Source organism: Ambystoma mexicanum, chromosome 5p, assembly GCF_040938575.1.
Source record: "Ambystoma mexicanum isolate Mex_15411 chromosome 5p, UKY_AmexF1_1, whole genome shotgun sequence".
NCBI classification, from domain to species: Eukaryota; Metazoa; Chordata; class Amphibia; order Caudata; family Ambystomatidae; genus Ambystoma; species Ambystoma mexicanum.
Genome location: NC_090930.1, coordinates 752,544,958 through 752,572,799, shown reverse-complemented (window position 1 = coordinate 752,572,799; position 27,842 = coordinate 752,544,958). Strand labels below are relative to the sequence as shown.

The following is a 27,842-nucleotide window of genomic DNA, read 5'->3' as shown; positions in this document are numbered from 1 at the left end:
GCTCTTTCAAAAAACTCTTGAGGTTTTGTGCTTTCTGTGGTATTGTACTTGGAATATCTTTCCTTCAGATATGTTCTCACACTCGTGTTTAAACGCACTGATTCTTCCCAGTTTTTTAGTTCAGGCTTTTCTATTTTGGCGTTGGCCTGATCTTTTTTTAAGCCCTCTTAGCCACAAATTCTGTATCTTGGGTTATTTCCTCTTTTATCTTATGTTCTGCTATTATAAACTTGTAAAGCGCAAAATGATGGCATCATGGTGCTAGGAACCAACGAAAGAGGGGAGCAGCAGGTCACACCAAAAAAAGAATCGGAAGAGCAGAGTCTTAAGCAATTTTCAACACAGCAGATTGTTCTCAGTTGAGCGAAGGGAACATGGCATTTCCAGAGGCTAGCCGCTGCCACTGAAAAAGCTTGTCCACCCACACCCCACCACCCCCCACCAGCAAGCATTTCAACCTAGGGACCTTATTCAGGTGAGCATGCTCGGACCTTAGAGCTTGAGTAGGCTTATAAGGCCGAAATTGGGGTGGATGATGCAGAGCGCTTTAAACTCAATAAGGCGGGCCAACGGCAACCACTGCAGGTGGCGCAGGACTGGAGAGATGGAATCGTGCAGTGAGGTTCCAGTCGCAGCCCTAGCTGCAGAATTCTACAACACCTGAAGCTTGTTGAGACAGTAGAGGCGCTGGGATAAACACAAAGAATTACAATAATCAAGTAGCCCAATAATAGAAGATTTAACCACAAGAGTACGCAGGTGCGTAAGTAAAAAGAAGAACCGTCGGCAGCAATTTGAGTTTGGAATATCAATTCATGCAAACCATACTGACCTGGGCTTCTGCCGAAAGGGACGCAGAGATTTTACAGCCCCGGTCCTTCACCACCGTAACTGGGGTAGGAAGTGGGCCAGAAGACCTGAGTCCAGAAAGAAGTAGCTGAAGAAGACCCAACCACCAGAACTTCTGTTTTGTCTGCATTCATCTTCAGCCAGTTCTGGGTCATCCAGGCAGCAATGCAGACGAGTAGCTGCGTCTGCTGCCGCCAGATCGAGACGCACATCGAGTGTTGTCAGCATATGAATAGCAGTGGAACATGTGGGACTGGTTGAGCCTGGCCAAAGGCTGAATGTAGACATTAAACAGTATAGGGGAAATAGCAGAACCCTGAGGAACCCCACGCATGATAGGGCAAAGAGAAAGTGACTGTCAACGATCACTCAGAAAGGATCCAAACCAGGACAGAACCAGAAATCCCAGCACTAGACCGTCGGAGAAGTAGGTTGTGGTGGTCAACGGTATCAAAGCCTGCCGAAAGATCTAAAAGTATTATTGCCCCGCCCCACCCTGATCGGACAACCGAGAAAGGTCATCCACGACTGGGACAGTGCAGACTACGTTCCCTGCCCTAGTCTGAACCCAGAATGAAAAAGGTCGAAAAAGAAAGGGAGACTCCAAGACCTTCATAAGAAATTAAAGTAAAGAAATAGGGGGATAGTTCGCAGGAAAAGAGTGATCCAGAGTAGGTTTTTTTCAAAGTGTGGAATCCCAGGCCTGTTTAAGAATAGCAGCAAATGAAAAAGGTTGAATAACCGTATCCATCAAGGTAGGAGCAGTTGCAGCAATATTGGGTTTCATTATGGAGAGAGGAATATCATCCAAAGGAGAGGCAGACCTCATTTTATGCATCACATTAATGTCTGCAGAAGATACCAATGGAAAATCTGACAATGAGGGCCTCACATCTATAATTGGGCCAAGGTCAATCTCTGCAGGCCACAACACCATAGAGGATGTCATCTCCTGACGAATGGTCAGAAATATGTCCAATAAAATAGATGGAAAGCGAGTCACACAAGGCTTGTGAGGGGGGAATAGTAACATCCTCAGTAGTGGAGGACAGTGACCTCAGAATCTGAAACCGCTCCTTTGGCTGGTTAAGCGTGGCTTCTGCCCAATTAGTAAAATGGAGGCACTTAGCCTCAAACATCGCTTTGAAAGGTTGCAAGCGCACTACAAAATAAAACTCACCTGTCAGCACAGGAGCCAAACCTCCACTTCCTTTATAGTTGCCTACAGCAGAGCATGATCTCCACTAACTGTGGAGTGAAACAGGGCTCGGGTGTGCGAGAGCGAGGGCAGGAAGGCCTCAGTGGATCGAATTTATTATCTACAGATGTAAAAATTCGAGACAGACTTTCTAAATCCATATAAAGGCGGGCCTACAAGAATTAGCAATCTGGGCTGAAATATCAACCAAGTTAGTCAGGTGCCACTTAAGCTGAGGAAGATCTTGGGTAGGCCTTGTGGCACCATTCACAGAAGTACTAATACTAAAAGGCACCAAATAATTGTTGGTACACAGCAGAGGAAAAGGGGAGTACACAGTAGCCAGCATTACTGTTGAGAAAATAAGCTTCAGCGTATTACCACTATTGTGAGTAGGCTGGAGAACCAACTGAGAGAAAGCTAAATCCTCCATAGCTGTTATAAAGCTGGTAGCAGAAAAATTGGAGGAATAAGTTGGATGCAAATTAAAATCTCCAGTGACCAAAATATTGGGAAAAGCGCAGTTTAAGACTGGGCGCTAGCTCAGTAAAGGCCAAAGGAAAAGAAGAATCAAAAGTAGGGGGGATGATGAGCTAAAAAACGTGGAACGTTGACGAGGCTCAGGGAGCTAGACGTATCAGCACTGCCTCCGTTTTGAGAGAATGTGCAAAAGGCACCATCATGCAGTCAAAGGACGATCAATAAACAAGTGCTAAGCCGCCTCCAGGTTTCAGTAATCCCTGTGCTCCCAGAGGATTTTGTAGTTAGTCACATGCCGATCTTATTTCTTGTCTCTCATTGCATGACACTGTTGAGCTTTCTCCAGTCTTTAACTCTGAAGGCATAGGGTATCTCCCTTCTTCCCAGGCAAATTGTTTCCATTCTGTTTGTTCCCCAGCTCGGTGGTTAGATCCCCCTCTTATAGATTTTTCATGTCTCTTGTTAACTGATCTTTCTAATGACAACTCGTCCTCCGTGCTGGGCCGAGTTCCTCTCTTCATATAATGGCTGACTGGGTTGTTCGTTACTGGCTTTCTTGAGTTTTCACCATCCCAATTATACTGTCTTAGGTTTAATTTCTTGTCCTTAGGACTAGGACGATGTTTCGTCAAACATACGATGCACCAGCAACCTCCTAGTTCTGCAGAGACCTATCTGGAGGCAGGCTTTTGTCTCTCGCTCTGGCAACATTCTTCAGTGTCTGGCTTCTTGCTCCTCACTCTTGCCGGTGTCCAATTCTCAGCTTCTCGTTGGATTACAGCCGTACACAGGTACTGGCAATAGGAAGCTGTTCAATCTTCCCACAATGGTAATCTCGCCGTCATTCGGGCGTCCTGCCCACCATGATGTGGATGTCGTCACGCCACCACAGGGGATAGGTTTCCTCTCTTCCTATTCACAACGGTTTTTTCATTGTTGCATGTGCGGGCCTCCAGCGTTCCGCACTGGCGTTCTTCATTCCCTCGAAAGTCACGGGTTACGTGACCGGTCTGCTCCTCCTCCAGCAGGTGTGAATATGGCAGGGGGTTTCCACTGCGTACAATACTCGCTTTTCTCTGACTCGTCCCATTTAAATGCACGTCTCTCCTTAGAGACATCTCCTTTTTCATATTGTTTTTTTGTAGCATTGCCTTCAGGCAAATGTAAAGACGCCACATTATAGCAGGCAGTCCCATATATGTGGCTGTGGTAGGTGGTCTAGAGTTCCTCAAGGGAATGGGAGTCTTTGTCACCAAAGGGGGGAGTCTCTCCCTGTGAGTTCCCAATTGCCTCGACCCCTAGAGAGGGTCTTGCAAAACGAGCTAACCACCCTAGCCTCGAAAGGGGAGTCTGCCCCTTGGGGAGAAGGGACGTGTACCTGTGATTCATCACAGTACTTGGTATGGTGTTGTGGCAGGCAGGGTAATTGTCAAGATGTCCCTTGCCTATCATCGATATCAACAGTTTTCAATATAGCATTACATGGGTAGGGCAAGGTAGTTAACAGTCCTGAGGCCCAAGCCAGGTAGGCCCAAGCACTGAATTCCAGCCCACAAAAGTGATATTTATCACTATTCACCAAGGATGCTGGCACTTTTTAGATTGTTTTTAAGGGAACCAGGCTTTGCACAATACATGCTTCCCTTAAAAAGAAATTGCGCACATCTCCACGATTGGAAATTTCCATAACCTGGAGGCTTGCCAGGAGATTTGCCAGGAGATGCACAGGTGTGTGGCCAGCGGGGCTGGCTAGGGGCTCTGGTGGTAAAGGAGTCAGATGAGACACTTCAGTGGAGACTCCCAAGGACTAGGTGAAGGCTTGGCACAGGTGCAGCAGACTGGCATGAAATGTGGGCAGCTACTTGGAGATTCAACTTGCATTCCCGGCCTGCTGATTGGCCAGCTCTCTCCCCTGAGTTCTAAAATCAAATGAAATCCTAATCTTCGAGCAAAGCAATCTCTGGAGACTAACTACAGTCTGTAGTATTGCAGTAGGTCTAAATGTACAGAATGGATGGAACTGTTGATTGCTACTTTGCGTAAACATGCACTTGGTGTGAGAGGCCAGAAATCTGAGGCAGGCAACTTTGTGAAAGTTTTTCAAAGGGTGCCATTTTATTAAAAAGTTGGATAAATGCCTCACTATCACTACCCTGACGAGGATTTCCCTATCTATCTAAAATAAACTAGTGGAAGCACTCTAACAAATGATATCTGTCCGTCACACTTAAGCCTACAGTAACTTAACAAGGTAATGCATGGCAGTGCAGAGGCAACACATTATAACAGTAAAGTTCACAACATGACCACAGTCTCTCCTTATAGTCGGGTTGAATTCCCTTCCCCAGATTCATGTAGGATTCTGCTCCACAGTTCCCAAAAGAAACAAAGTTTCAACAGTTCTTTGTGACTCCAACTTAATTAACAGACACTCCAGTGGTGCAACAAAAAGGTTATTTCTCTTCCTCTTGCAATAGTTATATCCCAAATGATCTTTTTCACATTAAGATTATTTTCTCAGTTCGCCAAAAGCAACATAAATCGTCTTTGTCAGGATATTTTGCCATAGTTTAACCTAAAAGTTCTGAAAATATATAACCCTTATGCAGCAGCTGTATACAGTTCTTTCTTCAGCAATGAAGGTCTGTCCAAATCACTTGATAACAGCACTTCATCAACTTTCGCCAGGTCTACTACTTAAGACGTTTCGCTGATTGGGTATACTCCCCTGCCCGAAAAGTAATTCACAAGTGCCTCTTGTGCTTTAAAGCAGCTTTGCAGTTTCCATGGCTTTGCAACATACGATTTTGAGCAATTGGTGCTCTTTTGAACTTCCCAAAATCTCTGCAAGTTGAGCTCCTCTCCTCCTGAACAACCTTTTCCAGAAGGGCAGACGTCTTGCTATTCTTGTTTCCCCACTGTGTTAGCAACCGAACACTGACAAGGATAAGGTTTTATTCTGTCTCTTCCTTGACTTTGGCAATGTGGGTTTCTACCAGCTTTTGCTATGCTTCTTCAGATATGGGCCATAAACATTATAACCTTTGAAACTTTCATTAGTCCCCTCCTGCATTTGGCAATATCTGTTGGTTTTAAATTGCCATGATTGTCTGTTCTTTTGGCTTGGGTAATGGTTGTCTGCATTAGGTTTCAAAAGTACTGTCCCATCTGGTTGCTGGGTTCTCAACCAACTTGCATTCTTAATAACACAGTAGTTTGTTTTGGAAATATACTGTTTTCTTAGATTTCTGGTAGTTTGGTTGTTAAAATTGCCTTCGTTATTACATTCACTCATTCATGAGTGTTTTTTACTTTGGAAACGCCTGCATTGAGCATGCAAGGGTCTCGGAGCTCTCTGGAGTCACTATCAGCCAGTGAACTCACCGGGTAAGGCGTGCGCATCGGATTCCCTTGCTGCTCACATGTACTCTGCTTCTGTGGCTCCTCGCAAACCCAGCAATCTACTTCTATTGGATAACTGCCACCCACACCACTTGAACAATGAGTTTCCTTCGCTCCGGAGGTTCTCTGGTATTTGTCGGCCACCGGACACACCCTTGCCAGGAAGCCAACGTTCTGCGCTTTCGCTTGCCGCTGCGCAGTCTTTGCAAAACAGGTCCTCAGAGGGTAAGCTTTCCTCTTTCACGCTTCCCGCCGCAAGACCTCTGCAATTAAAGCTTCTGTAGGCAAAGACCCTCTCTGGATTGGCTACTGTTCTATGCCCAACAGTGATCCCAGCGTCTTCTCCTTCCTCCAGGTTCTTGTTCTGCTGCGTACACTGCTCACACTGCTCTCCCTGCTCACTAATGGCCTGCATCTGAGGGGGCCTTATAAGCCTCTGTCTCCTTCAGGTTTGGGTCATTTCCACTAACAAGCTGACCACTCCTCAGCCATCTTCTTCGTCGCAGTATTTAGGGAATTATGGTATGAAGTGGGATAATGATAAAGTTTGTTTCTCGCACTTCTGTTTTGCAATAAGCCATTAAAAAGCTGGCGTCTTTGGGGGTGGAGAGTTGAACAAAGGCGTTTCCCATTCCTGCCGACTTCTCCCTTCACCCCCCCTCATGTGATCCTCCCACAGAACACCAGCCCCAGTGTTTGGATCAGAAAGTGTGTGCCTTTCCCTCGCCACATGAGAAGGGTTCCCGGCCAGGTTTTGTGGGGAGAATAATCACTGATTCTACACATAAGCTTTGTGTATTCATTATGTAAGAGGAAAGCAACTTGAAGACTAAGCACATGGATGGCGTAGCAAGCAGAGAACTTGGAAAACTAGCTAGAATATTGTAGTTTGGGGACATCTCCCTTTCAGGGTAGCTGGTATACATCAACAGGGTGATGATAAAGAATGCCCAAGAGTTTGGGATCAGCTCATGGGCTGAGCACCAGTTAAACAGATGAATGCAATCAGCAGGTCACAGAACTAAATTTGCCATCAAAAGCATTTGATAAATATAGTTGACACTGAGATTTAGATACACCAACCTAAACTTTACCAAGTATAATGCTGTGATTATGCATTATGTAGCGACTTACATTTTTTTAGGAATAGAATTGCAGGACTTTAATAAAAAAAATAAAGTTAACATGTCTGTGCCAAACAGAATATAGTTAACTTAATTAAAAGTACCAATCAGTCAAACGTCACTTTATTTTGGTTGTAAACCATAAAAGTGCATGCAGCTTTGTCATAAAACACAATAGTGTTGATATGAAAAACACATGCATTGTAGACAAATCCTTGCAAATACAACACTAATGGTTTTGCCTGTTACTCTTAAAATGATTTTTCTTATTTGTGTTGCATTTCAAGGTCGTCAAGACCGTAACACACCAATGATATATATTGTTCAAGGAAAACACTTTTATTACAGGGACATTAAGTTGAGAACTTAACGCAGCAAACCCTTTGAAATTCACCTCATGCCACCTTAACTTTGCGCTCCCTGTTGCGCATCCTACGACCGCATTGTTGACATCGTGGGTGACATCACTAATGACATACACACAAGCCAATGTATTACAAAATTGGATACTATTTACAGATTACTTTTGCTTTGTACAGTATGTTTGATTTCAATTTTAACATGTTAATCACAAAAGAGATACAGAAATATACATCCATGTACATGTTTTCAAGCAAATGTGGAATTTAAAAACTTCATTTATTTTCTATACATATATACATTTATAGTGATCCGTTTTTTAATACACATGTATGTACATTCTTCATATATATCCTAATACTTAGTTAACTGTTTTTTTTAAAGCACTTCTCATGTCATTTACAAAACGATGTGTTTACATGTTTATTTTAAAACGTAAATAATCATGTGTCCCTTTCTATTTATTTTTTACACATTTTCTTTGCAAATCTATATACAGATTATATTGTAGTGAAAATGTCTTCGATTTATTTTGCAGGAACATTCTAAGCGGTGTACTATTTTGAATTCAGATATCTTTTTCCAATGTACAATCAAGTAAAGCTTCAAACGTAGTGATATGCACGTGTAGCTATTTACTGGTTTAAACAATCTACTTATTGGTGGGAACTATTCTAAAATGCTAATATCACATTTGTAGAAACGGAAGGGTGGTCTATATATGGGAAAATATGTAGAGTGATCTCATGTCTGATGCCATGGTTACCTGTGATTTTAACGAATCTGAAAACAACAAATACATGTTTAATTAACCAAAAATACCTTTTAAAAAAAGTAACTTTTTTTTCTTTGTTTTTGGGGGGGAGGGGGTTATCCCCCCAAACCCCTGCCGCCTTTTTTAAATTTTTACTTTTCACCCACCCCTTTAACTACTATTCCCATTCCCAACTACATGTGTGTGTATATATAGTTTGAAAATTTTTAAAAATGTATAGGTGTTTTTGGTTTGTTAAAAATTCCAATAGTTATTTCTCATTGGTTAAAATCACTGCATAACTGTTAACATTAGTTAGCATCATAAATGGCATCAATGAGAATTTATCAGTGATGTCATCTCTTATGTCATCATTGCGGTCATAGGTTGCGCAACAGGAGAGGCAAAGTTAAGGTGGCTTTAGCTGAATTTCTGGGGTTTTGTTGTGTTAAGTTCGCATCTTAACGTCCCTGCAACTGAAGTTTTTTCCTTGAATTTCAAAGGCTTTGTTATTCCATAGACTTTGGCCATGGTCAGTGGGCACAGCATTTAGCTGTGCCCACTGTCCATTTTAAAACACTACCTGACCACGAGCCATGGCCTTTGCCCATGGCCGGTGAGCATGACCGAACAAACTACTAGCCATGACCTTCAGCCATGGGCAGTGGGAACTGCCACTCTATATTTTAAAACACTTGCAACCCATCGCACAATTACGTTCATCAATCACAAACTGATTTTGACCTGTTTTGAGAGTGGTATTGTTATATATAAAAGATTGCAGTCTTTTAGAACTTGCAATGTTTTTAGGCAATGCGCAATTGAGAGTAAAGGATTTGATATGTTATTTATAACGCGCCTGTACAGAAGTGTTTCTAGGCGCAACAAGACAAGAGAGGGAAGAACAGAGGACAAGACAACGATCTTACTAGGCCTTGTGTCATTCAGATTGTGCAAGTGCAACAACGCAAAGTGCAGGGGGGAAGGGAGAGGGGGAAGTGACAGGGAGGGGGAAGTGCAGTCATGGCACTGCGGCTCTGGGAGAGTGCAGGGAGGCAGGGGACTGTAGAGGTTAGTTACAGCCCGTAGTGCGCAGTAGGACCAGAGGCAGTGCAGGGGAGAATGATCATGGAGAAACCTGGTACCGAGTGGGACTCTGAGGGTACCAAGCAACCAGGTAGCACAGCAGACAAGAAGGTCAGCAGGGACGGGAGAGATGGGAAGCGGAGGAGAAAGGGGCTGCCATGAGCTGCTACCGGAACTTCAGGTGGTCCGGGCTTAAGTTTGAGAGGGGCAGGGAGGCCATTCTGGAGGGAGGCACTTGCTGAGGAGAGAGATATACACCCACTCTGTGTCTGGAGAAGTGTCAGACCCTCAGGGAGTTGGAGGTAGCTGAGCAAAGGGCTCGAGAAGGAAGGTATTTTGGGAGAGAGAGTTGGATTTAGTGTGGGCCTGGCCCCAGAAAGCCTTGTGGACGATGCAGAGGGTCTTGAACTTGATCTTTGCAGCCACTGGGAGCCAGCAGAGAGATTTCAGAGCTGGAGAGATACGGTCCCTGGGCTTAAGGCCAGGAATAAGTCTTGCAGTCCTGTTCTGGATTAGTTGCAGAGGGCGGAGAGTAGAGGAAGGCAGATTGAGAAAGAGCATGTTGCAGTAGCCCAGCCTAGAGAGCACCAGGGCTCTGGAGACAGTGAGCTTCTAGGGGGAAAGTGAGAAAAGGAAGAGTACCTCTGAGGAGATGCAGTTGGTAGTGGGCCTTCTTGGAAAGCTCTGTGATGTGAGGAGAGAAGGAGAGAGAGTGGTGTCGAAGATGACACCAAGGTGTTTTGCCTCACAGAAAGGCAAAGGAGATGGGCCCAAGGAGGGCGGCCAGAGTGATAGAGGGAAAGCGATAGCAGGGGTCCTAATGGGAAGGGTCTCTGTCTTACTGGCATTAAGGCAGAGATTGTTGGAAGCGCACCAGTCCTGAGTCGCGGATGGACAGTCCAGAATGAGCGAGGGAGTAGAGGAGGCTGAGGGGAGCCTGAAAGAGTGCTGAGTGTCATCCGCATAGCACTGGAAGTTGGAGGAGAAGGTAGGGATCGGGTGTGCTAGAGGGGCCAAGTAGACATTCAGGATAGAGCCATTGACCACACACTTTGGTTAAGCAGCGTGCTACAAGCTTCTTGTTATATGGCTGGTCTCTTGGTGACTGTTGTGATACATGGGACAACCCCAACTAACTGCATTTAAGCATCACGGAAAAGGTAAAAAAATAACCGGCTGACGGAATAACATATATGCCCAGGTACTTTAGCCCTCGTAGTGAAAATCAAAAGCTGGCACCTGTGAATAAACGCACAGTAAGTGAACTTCTGATGCTTGTTAATCTGCTTAGAATCACATGCTGTGCATATAGTCCGACATCCAGTGGTCACCGCGGAGTATTGCATCTTATCTTTCGAGAATCGAAAGGGGACGTCGACATGGGTGTGTGCCTGTAACACTATCCCTAACGTGACGTGTAGTCTACCCAAAATCCCTCACGCGTCGAGGTCCCTCAGATTGTTTTTTTCCGCCCAGCATACTGGTCGCCTTATGCGGAGCTCGTCCAGAGAAATTGCTATTGTTTTCATATATATAGAGTTATAGATATTACACTATCGTCCCTTGCATCGACGGCTGTTCCAGTTCTCTGCTTAAGAAAGTCCACAGATCTTTGACGGGCGCTGCCGACCACGTGGCCGGGCCTTCTGGCCGGCCAACAGAGTAGGGAGAGTGGGCTTGGGGTGGACATTTCCCTTTCTCAGAATGCCTTTGCCTTTCCTCTCTTTGTTCCCTCGGTCTCTCTGTTACCATTTATTTCCTCAGCTATGGAGAGGACTCCATTTAGGTTTTGTCCTGTTTGCAGGGCCAAATTCCCTTGAAAGGATAAGCACCGTAAATGTAACCGGTTTTTACCCCTTAATCACGATAAGACGCTGCCACAACTGCCGATTGTGACGAGGGGCTGAGTGACGAAGTGACGAGAGGCTATTAACCTCTCGGCGGAGCATTCTTGCTCTGCGTTGTCTGTCCCTACCCCCGCTAGGCAAGACTCGGGTCCTGCAATGGGGAATGTACACCTCGTGATATAGACGCACTCCCCACACTAAAGACAACCCCAGGGACGTCTTCCACAAAACAGTCGAAGCAGTCCATAGCGCCAACGGGGACACAAAGCTTCGGCCCTACCCGCCGACCGTTCGGGTTGGCAGACCTCCCCGCAACCGCAGGTGCATCTTGCGACTGGGCCTACTAAATCGAAGGGCGCTGACCCAATATCCACCATTCCGTCGAGTCTCATCGGAAGAATGTGTCCACGGCCGAAAAGGCCCCGGTTCCGCCGAAAGTAGTCACACAACCAGAGGCTCGTACTTCAGAACTTCCTGATGCTGAAGCGATTTCCGAACATCGGCAGGATCATTTTGGCGGATTCTCACAAGCAACAGTCCAAGGATTCATCGAAACCCAAGGACAAGCACAAGGATTCGTCGAAACCCAAGGATAGACCAAAAAACGTACCGGAACCTACGGAAAGGCCCATAGACAAACAAAAGGACACGCGTCAACCTCCGGAACCCCGAAAATACTTTTTGGAAGCTCCTGAGGGGGATTTCTTCGTAGTTAAAGAAAAAAATCTAAATGTTTGCAAACAGAAGATACACTAGAAGAGCCCTTTCCACCCCTGCACTGCTCTGGTTCATCTGTTTTGGACCAGAGAAAAATTTGAAGGATGCACCGACAGGCTAGAGAGGTTTGTGGAACTCTCTGAGAAGTCCACACCCAAGAGTTCTAGGGAGGAAAATCCCCCCCCCCCCTCTCCTTGTGGCTAAGCTGCAGAGGGTCTTTGACCCTACTCAAGATGAGGAAGAAGAGCAATATATTTATGACCTCACTGAGGAGGAGGCTCAAAATGAAGATCCCTTTTATCGACTCTGAGGAGGTCCATTTAGACCCCACTGAGGGTTGGGGAGTAGACCCAGACTCCATTGATTCTCGTCCTTGGCAGTCACCTACTCCAACACCGGAACCTGATGCCTTGTGCTTGGACTCCCCTCCAACCATCCCCACTCGACAGGCCTCCCCGGTTGACCATCAAATGGCTTTCAACGCCATATTGAGGAAAGCAGCAGAACACTTCAACATTGCTACTCAGGAAGCCGTTCCAGAGGCTGATTTTGTGGAGGACATTTTGATAGAAAACCCACCTGCCAGCCAAGGTATTCCTCTACTAAATTCAATTAAGACGAAATTGGCCCCTTCTTTATTAACACCTGCACTTACTAGAGCAGTGAATCCGAGGGTAGAGAAACTTTTTCGACCCTCCCCCTCTGACCCTCTTTACATCTGGCGTCATTCTACTCCAGATTCACTGGTTGTTGCAACGACCAGTAAAAGAGCAGGGGTTCTCCTATCTACTGGGGAGGCTCCTTCTGACAAGGAATGTAAGAGACTTAACGCTCTGGGGAAAAGGATCTCTGCGGTGGCGGCTTACTCCACTCGCATCGCAAACAATACAACGTTGTTGGCCAGCTATGCTGATGAGCAATGGGCCACGCTAGAGGATGGCCTTCAAGAAGTCCCGGAGCCACTGCGAGCAAATCTGATCTCAACAGTGGCAGAGGGCAGGCAAGTTAACCAAAGTATGCTAAAAATACTTTGGATGCAGCAGAGACGGCCGGAAGGTCTTTGGCTCAAGGTACCCTCCTGTAAAGGCACTCATGATTAAGGAACTCTGGGTTCAAGCTTCACTTATAAATTAACTAGTGGAGGAGACTAATTTATTTGGAAAAGCAGTGGATGAAGCCCTCGAAACTGCAAAAAAGGAGCATGACACTCTTAAGACTCTGGATCAGATCACCCAGAGACCTTCACAAAGAAGGGGCAACGGTTCCCTCCAAAATCAATACAGCTCGGGGAATAACTGGTCCTCTCCCCAAGGAACCAGCGGCTGCACCACCCCATACCCCACCAAGGGGCAATGACTTGGTAAAGGAAGGGGCCAGAATACTACCCCTCGAAGCTCCCCGGCCTCAGGCCAGAAATGACCCACAGCTCCGGGTCACCTCCCATGCATCCCCGGTCGTGGGCCGGCTAACATCATTTCTTCGAGCATGGGAGGGAATAACTACAGACCAGTGGGTGTTAAAGACCGTCGCCCACAGGTCCTGTATAGAATTCTGCTGGACCCCACAGTTCAGACCGCCACGAGCAAGACGCCGGACGCCAGAACATCTGCGCATCCTGCTACAAGAAGTCGAGACCCTGCAGGAAAAGGGCGCCATAGAGATCATACCTCTTCTACAGGTAAACAAGGGTATTTATTCAGTGTACTTCCTTGTACCCAAAAAGGATCTCACCATGCGCTCTGTACTAGATCTGCGCCCAGCAAACAAATTTGTGAAGCCCCAAACGTTTTGCATGGTCACTCTGCAAGAGGTAATTCCCCTGCTCACACAGGGGGATTACATGGCAACATTGGACATGAAAGATGCATACTTTCATATTTCAATGTTGCCGGCGCACAGAAAATACTTCAGATTCATGATACAAGACAAGCACTATCAGTTCAAAGAACTACCTTTCGGCATAGCCTGTGCACTACGGGTATTTGCAAAGGTACTGGCAGCAGCACACCTGCGCAGGCAATCCATTCCAGTTTATCCTTACCTCGACGACTGTCTCATAACGGGATTCCTACGAAACCTCTCTGTCAAATACTCAAAGAACTATAGATCTTTTATTCAGTCTAGGATTCTCACTCAACTAGATTAAATGCAGCCTAGACCCCGGTCAGGTCAAACAGTTCCTAGTGGCTCTAATTCGAACAAAGGACGGCCTCGTCTTCCCCCTCCAACGAGCGGGTCCAAATTATACTGTTTCAAATCCCTCAATATGTAGCCAGTCGAGAGGTGATACGCAAAGCTATGCGACTGTTGGGAATGATGGCCTCATATATTTATTTAGTTCCTCACGCGCGCTTGCACATGCGTCCAATGCAGGAGTGGCTCAACAGCCAGTGGTGTCAGGCTAGCGGACAATGTAGTGGTTGTCTCGCCAGCCCTTGTTCTCTCGCTATGGTGGTGGTCGAGGGAGAACCTCTTGAAAGGGAAATCCTTCACCACCCCCGCAGTGGAGGCAACTCTAACTACAGACTCATCTCTCACAGGTGGGGAGCTCACCTGCTTCAGCAGACAGCGCACAGGGTTTTGTTGTCAGACATAGCATCCAACCACATAAACTGTCATGAACCGTCGTCTATGTCCTTTCTGGACCTCCTGGTCCCTGACTCGCAGGGGATTTCATGCAGTTATCCTTCCAACATGGCCGTCCGGAACAGAATGCTCCGGATCAGTCCATGCGTTCCACGCTGCTCATCCTACCAAAGAGACACGCCCTGCGGCTCTGCGCGTCTCAACGCTACCGCTACCTGTAGTCGGACGTGCTTAGCCGGAGTTCGATCGGGGCTCTCGCTTCATTCCTTGTTCCCAGTCCCTTGAATTCCCTCCTTTTCCCTTTCCTCCCCAATCTCCTGGAAAACCTTCCGCACTCGAGTCACGGTCTTCCGTGCCTCCGAGCGTACCTTAATTACTTCCTGGAATTACCCTGGACTTGTAGAACGCTCCTGGAAACTGAACCACTACTCTCACGCTGGACGCCGAAGACCGGCGTTCGGGACTATACAAATCCCGGACCGTAAAGAAGAAGAAATCCCAGAAGGTCGCAAGTACACAACAGAAACAGGTGAGAAGGGGAGAGACTTGTGACATAAACCTGTTGGAACTGTTGGCAATATTCAAAGCACTGAAAGCTTTTCAGGCACAACTGCAGGGAAAAACGGTCCTGATGCTCACAGACGGCACCACGGCCATGTACTATCTTAACAAACAAGGGGGCATTCGCTCTCCAGGGCTGTCCAAACTGTCCCAGAACATTTGGAAGTGGGCTCTCAAACACATGTTTCTGTTGTCTCAACATGTTCCAGGGAAACTCAATATTCTGGCAGACGTACTCAGCAGAGATTCCCCATTACCAATAGAGTACGTATGGCGATTACACAAAGACATCATCTCCAATGAACGGACTCTGGAGAACATGTTCAGGGAAATCTGGTTACGCTTCCCCCATCCCCCTACTCAACAAGATAGTGCACAAGATGCACCAGGAACCAGTCACAATGATATTGGTGGCTCTGATGTGGGCCCGCCAACCCTGGTTCGCTCATCTGATGGAGATGTCCATATCTCCTCCAATGAAACTGCCTTGCCCATACAACATGTTGTCACAAGACAAAGGGGAGACACTTCACCCATGCCCGCAAACATTGAACTTAACGGCCTGGCTCCTGAGGTCATGGAGTTCGGGCACCTGCAACTCCCTCAGAGATCTATGGACATACTCAGGGAGGTAAGAAAACCTAACACACGATATTGCTATTCCAGTAAGTCGAAGTGTTTTGTCATCTGGTGCAACTCTAAGGGCATCAACCTCATTGACTGCTCTCCTACACCTATCGTTTTTGTTCCTGACTCATTTATTTGGCTCAGGCATAGTCTTTAACTCTCTAAAGGTTCACTTAGCTGCTCTTTCAGCCTACACCACATCACAACAAAAGGTGTCGTGGTTGAAGATACCAGTTATTAAGGCTTTCATGGAGGGAGTAAGAGAATTCACCCTCCCATTTCTAACCCAGCTCCCGGATGGGACCTAAATGTGGTGTTGACTAGACTTATGGGGTCTCTTTTTAAGCCCATGCATAAAGCAAGGCTCAAAAATCTCACCTACAAAATGGCCTTTTTAATAACCATTACTTCCATTAGGAGAGTCGGTGAACTACAAGTGCCCTCAGTTCTAGATCCCTTTGTAACAGTTCAGAGATGAGGTGATTCTGCGCACTCACCCTAGGTTTGCGCCTTAATTCATTTCAAAGTTCCATGTGAGCTAATCCATAGAACTTCCAACGTTCTTTCATAACCCCTCAAACATGGGGGAAATAAGCCTGCATAGACTGGATGTACGCAGAGCAGTCATGTTTTACATGGAAAGAACTCTACCACTAAGAAAAATAAATCAGTTTCTCCAGCATGGGGTCTGGCATGGATTCACATGCTCATGAATATTCCCCGTCGTCAGGCTCTGAATCCTCGGTAAAGAAAAATCAGTATCAGTTTCGTGTCTGATCTGTCTTTCGTAGTAGTAACCAATCATTGATCTCTGCGTCATACTGACCACAGCCAATGACTGCCATCTCCCTAAGCCCCGCCTCTGGCAGCCATCTTACCGCACGTTCAAGTGTTGGGATCCTCGTGCTATTGCTCTCGAGCTTTAGTGCGTTTTCGCGCTTTTTCATAGGAAAATTCTCTATTTTTTTGGTCAAAAGAGCCTCAAGCTCCACCGTTTCTTTATCCGATCAACGGGGACCCATGTCGGATTCCTCTACGCCCCTCAAGGGTGAAGATTTCGTCGAGCCACGCTTTTGGAGGACTCCAGAAGTTTCTCAGGCCCGTCTCAGACATGGCCCAGGAGAAGGGAAGCTCGACGCCCGGAAAGCTGTTCAGGGTCTGCCCTGGATGCCAGCTTCAGAATGTCTTTAAGGAGGACGAACACTCCCCTTGCCTCTACTGCCTGCATGAGGACAAGACGCACGTGGAGAAGGACTGTGCGTTTTGCGGCAATATGTCGGATCGGACCATGAAGGACCGCCATCTGCGTCTCGCCAACTGGCTGGAAGGGAAGAGCCCGTCAGGCGAGCAAAAGAAGAAGAAGTCCGAGCGGTCTTCTAAGACCTTTGAGGGCGCCCCGGCGACGGGGGCCCAACAGAAGGCCAAGCACCGCGAGTCCGCTGGCACCGGGAGCCCCGAACGGTCGGGCTCTACGGTTGCCAGGCATGGCGCATCCTCCCCGGCGCCATCAACCACGAGCCAACGCTCTGGCTCGGGTAAGAGGAAGGCAGAGCACCCGGCGAAGCTCCTGGAGAGACCCCGGTCGAGCTCGAAGGCCCCATCGGAGGGGGAGCGAGGCGGTGACCCTCCCACCAAGGAGAAGGCTGTGAGCGCACCTAAGGTGGTGAAAGCCTTGATCCACCCTGCCAAGGCCTCTATCGAGACAGTTGCGGCGGCCCTGGCTCAGCCTGTGGAGGCTACACCAGTGGAGGCGACTTCGGGGCCCAGAGTCTCCCTGCCACCGCGGAGGGAGTCCTCTTTCAAGCCCATCGACAGGACCCCTGTGAAGCCTCCGACGGAGAAGAAAAAGGGGAGGGGAGCAGGAGGTCATCGTGGATTCGGCCTCAACCTCTGAAGAGGAGCTGATCGAAGTCTTAAGCCACGGCATTGGCGTGGAAGAAGACCAGCCCATTGGGAGGGACCCCGACGTAGGAGACGACGAGAACGTCGACGGTGCCGACGAGGCTCCTGACCGTCCGTCGGAATCCCCTCAACCAGTGCCGCAAGACAACTCGGCGGCCATTTTGTTGGCTATACAGTCCTTATGCTCGGAGATAAGGACGAGATTGCCGTTACCACCAACGGAGGAACCGCTCCCGATGGGGGACCCGGAGCCAGGCCCTTCTGGGAGCCCTCCTCCTAAGAGAAGAAGGAGTCATCCTCGACCTCCTTTTCAACCATCGCGCCCTGCTCAACCCTCCTCCCCGACCCGTGGCGATGATACGGGGACGGACACGGCCGCGACGGGTACAGACGACGAGGTTTACGACGAGGATCTTCCGTCGTCACCTCCTCCCCGGGCTTCCCCGCCCAACGAGATTGGATCGTTTCATGCCATGATCGCCAGGGCATCCAAGCTGTTCCAGCTCTGCCCGGAAGAGAAGAAGGAAGGTTTCCTTTAGCAACGGCGCAAGACCAAGAGAAAGACGGTCCTCGCTGTACCTCTACTGGACAATATCTGGGATGAGGGTCTCGCCCTCCTCAAGAACCCATCCACAACGCCTGCGAGAAGGGATCGGTACGTGAAGAAGTACCGGGTCCCGCAGCCCCCTTGTGCCTTCGGGCACAGCCGACCCCGGACTCGGTCGTCTCCGCGGCGGCCAGGAAGAAAGCGGGGGGGCTTCGGCCTCTACGTCAACCCCCCCCCCGGACGGCGAGGGAAAGAAATTGGACACGATGGGACGCAGAGTCATCTTACCGGCAGCGACGACGATTAAGGCTGCCAACGCCTTGGCTATCGTAGCCCGCTACGACAGGGAGTTGTGGTGCAAGATCGCCCCCTTGCTGGACTTCCTACCGGGCGACAAGAGGGCGGAGGCCCTAGAGATCTTGCAGGAAGGAGAAGTGGCATCGGACCACGCCATTACGATAGCGACGGACATTGCTGACACTGGATTTCGCCAGTTGGGCAACAGCGTGTGCCTTAGATGGCGTGGATGGCTCAAGGCAACGGACTTCCGGCAGGACGTGCAGACCAGAGTTTTGGACATGCCGTTCGACGGGAGCAACCTGTTTGGGAAAACAGTGGACGATTCCCTACAAGCCATCAAGACGGACACGGAGACGGCCCGGGCTCTTGGTGTTCTCCAGCAACGACGGCCACCCTTTCGGAGCACCAGAGGCAAGCAGGGTGCCTCCAAAGGTTCCGGCGGTGGATATTCCACCTACCATCAAGCGGCCCGTTCGTCGTCACAGGAAGCCTACAGGGGATGAGGCAAGTCGGGCAGACCCCGCCGTCGTCGCCAGGGAGGACAAGGCGGCAAAGCCTCATCGAAGCAGGACTGAAACGGCCGTGGGGTCGGGCCCCCACCGAAGCATCCCGGTGGGAGGCGGGCTGGCGGAGTCCATCTCCACCGACTGTTGGGTGCTGGACGCCCTGGCCCAGGGTCACACGCTCGAGTTTCTAAAGATGTGCCCGCACGTCCCCCCCCGTGGCCAGGAAGGAACATCACGTCCCTCAACTTCTCTTGGAGGTAAAGGCGATGCTCAAGAAGGGCACCATCGAGCTCGTCCCAAAGAGGCTTCGGGGCTCCGGAGTTTACTCAAGATACTTCCTCGTGAAGAAGAAGACAGGAGGATGGCGTCCCATCCTGGACCTACGACGACTGAAAGGCACAGAAGTTCCGGATGGTCACCCTCCAGCACGTCCTGGGTCAGCTGGAGGAGGGCGATTTCCTGTCGTCGTTGGATTTGGAGGATGCTTACTTCCATATCCCCATCCTAAAGGGACACCGAAGTTTCTCAGATTCGTGGTCCAAGAGCGTCACTACCAGTTCAGAGCCCTTCCCTTCGGATTGAGGTCGGCACCCAGGGTGTTCACCAAGTGCCTCGCACCGGTGGCGGCGCGGCTGCGCCTGGAGGGGATCCACATCTACCCCTACCTGGACGACTGGCTCATCCGAGCAAAGACAAGGGAGCTCGCCGCGGAGCACACGGCGAGGACCGTCCAACTACTCACGGACCTGGGATTCTCCATAAACTACGCCAAGTCCCACCTGGTGCCCGCGCAAGACGCACTGTTTCTGGGAGCGAAACTCGACACAGTGGCGCGTCTGGCCTCTCCGTCGGAGGAAAGGACGAGGGCCATCTTGGGCAAGGTGCAGCGGATTCTGGTTGCGGACGCGGCCAGGGTGAGGTCCATCAAATCCCTCCTCGGAATGATGTCTTCTTGCATTTATCTCATCCGCCTGTGCAGGCTTCGGATGCGCCTGTTACAGGAGTTCCTGGACGCTCGCTGGATCCAGACGACGGGCAGCTTCGAGGACAGGATCACACTCGACGAGAGCTTCCGACGAGCGATCCGGTGGTGGGGCACCCGCGCGTATCTGACGGCGGGCATGGACTTACAGACCCCGGGCCACCAGATGACAGTAACCACGGATGCCTCCCTGGAAGGGTGGGGAGCGCACACCGAAAATCTGCACGCGAGAGGCCTCTGGCTTCCAACGGAGAAGTCCCTCCATATCAACGTCCTGGAGCTCCGTGCAGTGTTTTCGGCCCTCAGGTCCTTTCTTCCGTCCCTCAAGGGCAAGGTGGTGAGGATCTTCACCGACAACACCACCACCATGTTCTACATCAGGAAGCAGGGCGGTACCAGATCCCCAGCCCTGTCCAAGGAGGCGCAGGATCTGTGGCATTGGGCCGTCGCCCAAGGGATGTTTCTGGTGCCGTTTCATCTGGCAGGAATAAAAAACACCATTGCCGACTCGCTCAGCAGAGAGCTGCGCTCGTGCCACGAGTGGGAACTACGACAGGATCTAGTGGACCGCTTCTTCCGACAGTGGGGCACACCCCAGATCGATCTGTTCGCGACGGCGACGAACTCCAAGTGCCGGAGGTTCGCCAGCAGGTTTCCCCAGCCGAGGAGCATAGGCGATGCTTTCTCGTTCCCCTGGGAGGGCCTGTTCCTATACGCGCTCCCTCCATTGCCGTTGCTGATCCGGCTCATCAACCAGCTCAAGAGGACACGGTGCAGGATGATCCTCGTCGCACCTGCGTGGCTGAGGCAGATATGGTTCCCGGACCTTCTGGACTTGTCAGCGTCCCCGTCAATCAAGCTGCCAGTGGACGCGGATCTTGTCTCCAGGGAAGGAGGCGCCATCCTCCATCACGACCCGAAGTCGCTGAACTTGCAGGCCTGGCTCCTGCAGCGTTAGAGTTTGGAGGTTACGACATACCGGCCGACTGCAGAGAGGTTCTTGCAAAGGCCAGGGCGTCCTCAACTCTTAAATGCTACGAACACAAATGGAAGAGGTTCTCTGTCTGGTGCCACGCACAGAAGATTAACCCTCTACGGATTACGGCTCCTCAAGTAATGCCGTACCTACTGACGCTGGCCAAGGCTGGACTGGCGCACGCTTCCATCAAGATTCATCTTGCTGCGATCTCCCGATACACCAGAACCACGGGACGGACGTCTTTGTGGTCTCATCGTCTGGTGAAAGAATTCATGAAGGGACTGTTCAGATCGTTCCCTCCGGTGAAGGCTCCGGCCCCGGCGTGGGAGCTCAAAGTGGTGCTGACCAAGCTCATGGGACCTCCGTTTGAGCCTCTGCACTCAGCTCCGTTGAAGTTCGTGTCGTGGAAAACAGCGTTTCTTGTGGCCATCACCTCCGCACGACGGGTGGGAGAGATCCAGGCCCTTTCCTGCAAGCCCCCGTACTTGACTTTTCACTACACGAGGGTAGTGCTCAGGACGCACCCCTCCTTCATGCCCAAGGTGCCGTCGACTTCCACCTCAATGAACCCTTGGTGTTGCCTGTTTTCTTCCCATCGCCTTCGTCGCCGGCTGAAAGGACTTTGCACTCGCTGGATGTGGCTAGAGCGCTGAAGTTCTACGTGGACCGCACGAAGAGTTTTCGGAGGACGTCACAACTTTTTGTGAACTTTGGAACTATCAATCAGGGGAAGGCTCTCTCAAAGGCTTCCATTTCCAGATGGCTCTCCAGCTGTATCATGTATTGTCATCGGTTGGCAAACCGACCGCTGCCCGGCCGTCCGAGAGCCCATTCCACCAGAGCGATCGCAGCTACCACGGCGTTCCTATCTGGTGTGCTCCTGCTGGACATCTGCCGGGCTGCTACGTGGAGGTCGACGCACACCTTCACGAAATTCTACTGCGTCGACCGGGATTCCAGGGAGGAGTCCAGAGTCGGCCAAGCAGTGCTGCGCAACCTGTTCGCCTAAGGTAAGCCTGGGGAGAAGGTAAGAGATGCTTAATGTTGAGTTGTTGTATTGCTTAATGTTGAGCCTGTTGCCACCTCCCGTGGTTGTGCATGTGTGTACTGCTATGTATTCTTTTATTCATGAGCATGTGAATCCATGCCAGACCCTATACTGGAGAAGGAACAAGTTACTTGCCTGTAACTGTTGTTCTCCAGCATGGGTCTGGCATGGATTCACATGCATCCCTCCCGCCTACCCCTCTGCGGCTCTTCACTTGGTCATACTGCCACTTCACGTGCTACCAAATCTGAAGATGGCTGCCAGAGGCGGGGCATAGGGAGATGGCAGTCATTGGCTGTGGACAGTATGACGCAGAGATCGGTGATTGGTTACTACTACGAAAGACAGATCAGAAACGAAACTGATACTTCTTTACCGAGGATTCCCAGCCTGACGACCGGGAATATTCATGAGCATGTGAATCCATGCCAGACCCATGCTGGAGAACAACAGTTACAGGTAAGTAACTTGTTCCTTTTCGTTTCAGTGGCAGCAGGTACAGCGGGAGACCCTGTTTCCGAATCTACTATCTCTAGGTGGATTGTCAAATGCATCACACTCTGTTTCTCTCTTGCTAAGAGGGAACTGCCCTTCAAGCCTAGAGCACACTCGAGGCACTGGGGCTTCCAGTGCATTCATTGCAAATGTTCCCCTAGAGTCCATTTGCAAAGCGGCAACCTGGAGTTCTGTACACACCTTTACAAAACACTATTGCCTAGACACTCGTTTTAGGTCTGATTCTCAGGTAGGACAAGCAGTACTAAGACATCTTTTCTCTACTGTTCCTTCTCACATCCCACGTCCAACTCCGGGTACTGCCCGCTAGTCTATGCACAGCATGTGATTCTAAGCAGATTAACAAGCATCAGAAGACATGCATTACTTACTGTAAAAGCATTTCTGATGATTGTATCTGTTTAGATTCACATGCGCTCACCCTTCCTCCCCGCTCAGATGGAAGGAATATAGACGTCTTACTATTTTCTCTCTTTTCTGTACTCACTCACGATAGTGATAGGCTTCCTCACGGCAGAAAAAATTCTGTCGTAGGGTCCTCGACGCGTACTCTGCTTTATAAAGATAACTTGAAAAGGGCACATTCCATAGTGTCACTCAAATATATAAATCCTTATTGAACTATGTTAGTCAAAAAGTGTACAATTGTGGCATTATTACCCACATCTTGACTGGGAAACTACAAAAACCAGAATGCAATTCAGCAAAAGTCAAAAAGAATGGTTTTAAAGTGTAATACTGCCAAGGACTGACATTAGCACGTTTTAAAAAAGATAATGTGGATGCCATGTGTTTTCTTAGTGTGCTCTGGGATATTTAAAACTAAGAAAACACATGGCATATGGAACTGTGCACTCTCTCCCACCCATGCAGTAACCGCGACTGATCCTTCTTAGCTTCAGAGCGAGGAAGGTGCCTGTTCCCTCAGGCCACGTTGCTCTATGTGGTCTTTTAAATTGTACTAATTTGTTAGGCAAATGAGGGGGACAGCTACTACCTTCCTTTGAAGCCAAGCAGGGTCAGTTACAGTTACTGCCTGGATAAGTGTCCCGGATACCTATTGTGTGATTTTTTTTTTTTTTGGATTTTTTTTTGTGTTCGTGTGTACGAACTACAGATAACCTTGGCTACCTGTAGTCATTTTATATAAAGGAACTACAGATAGCCGTGGTTATCTGTAGTTCATTATAGCAGCTAATATACGAAAAACGGCTGAAAGAAAGGGCTTTCTTACCCCCACAGGCCATCACCAAGTGCCCCCATCGTCTATGCTAACTCCCCCTCTCCCCAAATGGCCTCCTCACCTCCACTGCCCTCTACCTTCCCCCCACAACACACACCGTTTCTGTGATGCAGATTGCTTTGAGATGTCAGTTATTCGAGGTTATAGCGGAGATTACAAAAAAGCTCATGTTGCAAACTCGGTCCCTAAACTCCCTCCAACCTCCTCATTTCTCTTGGTGACCTCTAGTAACACCCGAACGCCCCCCCGCCTCTTACTGTAGACTAATGACATTTGTAATTATTTTGACCTGCAAATGGCTTTTATTCTGCTATTCATTTTGGAATATCCTCGGCTTTTGCTGCGGCCATCTCCCGCATTGAGAAAAAAGATGACTGTTTCATTGCTAAAAAAAAAACCTGGTTTTGGTAATTTCCAGGAGATATAGCTGTCTATTTTTGAGAAGGGGGCACCCCCTTCTCCATCAACTCGTTTTTAAAAGTATGGCACGGAATAACCCCAAAACCACAAAAAGGCCTCTTTTAAACGCTTCATGTCCGAGTTGTTTCAGACCTGGTCCAAATCCGTCCAGCGGTTTGGACTGTGCAGTTTGGCAAAAATTGAATTTGTTTGTCTATGGGAAAATGAATGGGAAGTAGGCTGCAACTTTGGAAAAAAAATTGTAATCTTAACTTTTTGTTTTTTACAAATCTTTAGGAAACCTTGCAGTCTGGTGGGATGGAGGGGGGGCGGGGCAGTCACTAATCACTTTCAATATTTCAGTCAAACAAATCAATTTCTTGAATCAAAAGTTATTAACAATCACATTTTTCAGTGTTCCTATGGGAGTCTGTCTCCCCTTCACCAACCTATATGTATATATATATCACATTTCATCCAGTGTTTAACCCATAACTAATGCAGACTTCACTCTCCTCCTCCATGCTTTATCTAAAATGTTTTGAAACCACATACATAACATCAGTGGAACCTGCCATTTTGCACATCCTCTCCCGCCTCCCCTTCGATCAAACTGTGTACTCTTTACTAAACAATTTATCAGGTTTCTTTGTCTGATATCCGTGTAGTGGGTGTATGATAAAATGAGTGCTGTATAGACTCCACTTTTCCCAGACAAAAACGACATGCGTCAGCCATATTGCTATTCCGTCTAGCCTTAACATTAGCTATAGGTAAGATGTCTAATCTCATTTTTTAGAACAATGCTCTCTGTAGCAAACTTTCAACCATCTTTAAGTAATCCTCTATTGAGTAACTTTTATTAATAGAGTATTGTATCCCATTGATAAATGGCGACACTTTGATACATATTGGCCCATCAGAAAATCTGAATGGGTGTCAATGACTGCTGTCTGGATCTATCATTGATTGCCTCTGGATTAGTCCAGAGATCGCCCAGCATAAGAAGAGATAGATACAATTTAATATGACTAAACAATTTAATGAAAAGTATCATTGCGATTTACTTTTTGAAATTGTTTGAAAACGAAAGAACTTTCCATGGCTTGCAATCCCACTCCGGCCTTTGGTACCTTTATGAGTAGGAGAGGATTAATGCTCCACTCTCTCTCTCTCTGTTGGCCCCTTTGAATTGTGGAAAAAGAGGATGTGGAGAACACTTAGGGTAAGGGAGAAATGCAAGGTGTGCAGTGTTTTCCATTAATCAGTAATTTAAGTCACCAGCTGTGCTATACAAGTGTCAATTTGATTAGTAAACCTACAGAATTGCATAGCCAATTGCTATGCGACACTGCTTATTTTATGCCTTGCTCTGTAGTTTTCATATTGTCTTTGAAAACGAAAGTTAATTTGTCTTGCGCTTTCTACCTATTTTCACTCAGTAAACGACCTAAAGAATGCAGCTCCTTGCGTCGCCAGCTACCTGCTCTTCGACCAGGAAGACCAAGTGATGAAACAAAATCTGGTTTATTATCAGTACCATAGAGATAAATGGGGACTCACAGAGGAGGATTTTAAGCCTAGAGTGGTAAGTAGCGAAATATATTCATGTAGCAAATTATATAACACACCACACAATACTAATCACCTATTTGTGATACTCGCTTTGATTATGTTGGACTAAAAGTTTGTCAATAACCTCTGGTTTCGTTCATACAAGGACAAATATTGTTAGGATTTTTTTTAAATCATTCTGTTGAATTACAGTGCAAGATCTTTATTTAAATGGAACATTGTTTTTGAACATCATCTTGCTCATCGGACACTAACATGCAGGCTAGACATTGAGAGCTCCCACAAACCCTTGAATTATGCCTCCAATCTCCTCCCCAAAACTAATACTGATCCACCTAAACATGAACTCAACACCTCTACACCATAAAAATACTACCATACTCACTGGAGCACTAATTAACGTTAGATCCTTAGTGGCACATGCCAACAAAATAGCAGACCTGATCTCCGTGGATGACCTTGATATTTTGGCCGTCACAGAGTCATGACTGCATGACTCAGCTGGTCCAGCCCTCACTTTAGCATTCCCTGATAATTACTAAATACTCAGAGCAGACAGGACTAACACCAGGGGAGGCGGTTTAGCCCTCATCTCCAAATCTAACCTTGCTATAAGACTTGCACCTTCACCTGTACTCCAATCTTGCAAAATTCTCACCGTCAAACTCCCTATCTCCAACTGTCGCATCCTAACTATCTACTCACTATATAGACCTTCGGGCCCCATTGGTACCTTTTGAGGAGGATCTATCTAGCATTCTTGCCAACAACACCAAAGACTCCTCACAACTTCGAATACTGGGTGATTTTAACCTTGGATTTAATGATCCTCCGGACAAAAATGCCCAGGCAGTAGCAAACATCCTCTCAGAACAAGGACTGACTCAAAGAATATTTACACTGACCCATGTCCAAGGAAGGACCTTAGACTGGGTGCTGGACCTGAATTGCGAAACCTGTATTACGGTATCCTGTGATTCCATCGAATGCAAAAGCCTCAATTTTTTTTTTTTTGTATGTAAAGGTTTTTTTTAAAAACAGGGGTTGGGGGACTCCCCCATTTAAAAAAAAAAGACATATTTTTGATGCATTTTTTTCGAGGCTTTTGCATTCAATGCTTTTGCATTCGATGCTATCACTATAAACCCTGCATTAGATCTATAACCCGCAAATATGGACTGACCGTCATCTGATTGCCTTTAGCCTAGCAATAAATAAACAACTTACCAAAGATAAAGCTATGGCTCCACCCCTACCCACTAGGAGTAAGAGGAATATCACAGCGGAAAGGCTATTACCTCATATCCTACTATATCTAAACTCACTCTCAAGGGCCACCAACCCCAACCTTCTAGTCGAGGCCTATAGTAACACTATGTCTAATGCATTAGACATTATCGCACCTATCAAGATGTGCAGAAGTAAACAACGGGTACATCTTAATGCATGGTTCACACCACATCTTAAAACCCTCAGACTTCAAAAATGAAAACTGGAAACCTTATGGCGACATACCCCCTCTGTTGAAAACAAGTCGCTCTTGACTAACTTTGCAAACAACTATAAAAAGGAAATAATTTGTACCAAAAAAGACATCTTCAACGAAAGATCCAATACTAAGGAATTATTTGTGATGCTACGAGAATTAGAATCCCCCATTCCTCCTACAGACACTGTGCCCAAGGACAAACCTTGGTGCACCAGTATACAGAATGCCCTAGCAAACAAAATAACTTCACTCCAAAATAAAATTGACAGCAAGAAAGCCTCCATGGCCAATCATGAGCTGCAGGCTACTAATCCTATTGTATCCCCCAGCACAGTTGAACCATTCAGTTTCTCAAAGTATCCATCCTCGAAACTGAAAAAATGATCACCTACTTGAATCCTTCTACTTGTCAGGGCGACAACTGCCCCGCTCAAATAATCAAAGACGCAGCCAGAGACTTAGCGCCATTTATCTCAAAACTAATAAACTCTTCCTTCTCGATGAATATTGTCCCAAGTAACAAAAGAGTCCTGGGTCCTTCCATTGCTCAAAAAGCAGACACTGGACCCCTCCATCCCAACGAACTACAGGCCCATCACAATGGTGCCCTTCCTTCTTAAAATATTTGATAAAGTAACGTATTTACAAATCTAGAAATTCCTTGAAACTAACCATCTCCTAGGTGCCCGCCAATCCGGCTTCAGGCTACAACACGGCACGGAAACAGCACTAATTGATTTAAAACCCCAAATCGATGAGCTCAGG

The 27,842-nt window shown here is 47.8% G+C and overlaps 1 protein-coding gene across 1 annotated transcript in view; it reads left to right on the top strand.

Annotated features, from left to right (window-relative positions):
- Positions 1-27,842, top strand: part of CRTAP (cartilage associated protein) — a 332,976-nt gene that overhangs the window by 171,354 nt on the left and 133,780 nt on the right. Inside the window, exon 5 of the mRNA XM_069613133.1 lies at positions 25,456-25,601. Within this exon, the coding sequence (XP_069469234.1) occupies positions 25,456-25,601 (146 nt within the window). The remainder of the gene's footprint in view (positions 1-25,455; positions 25,602-27,842) is intronic.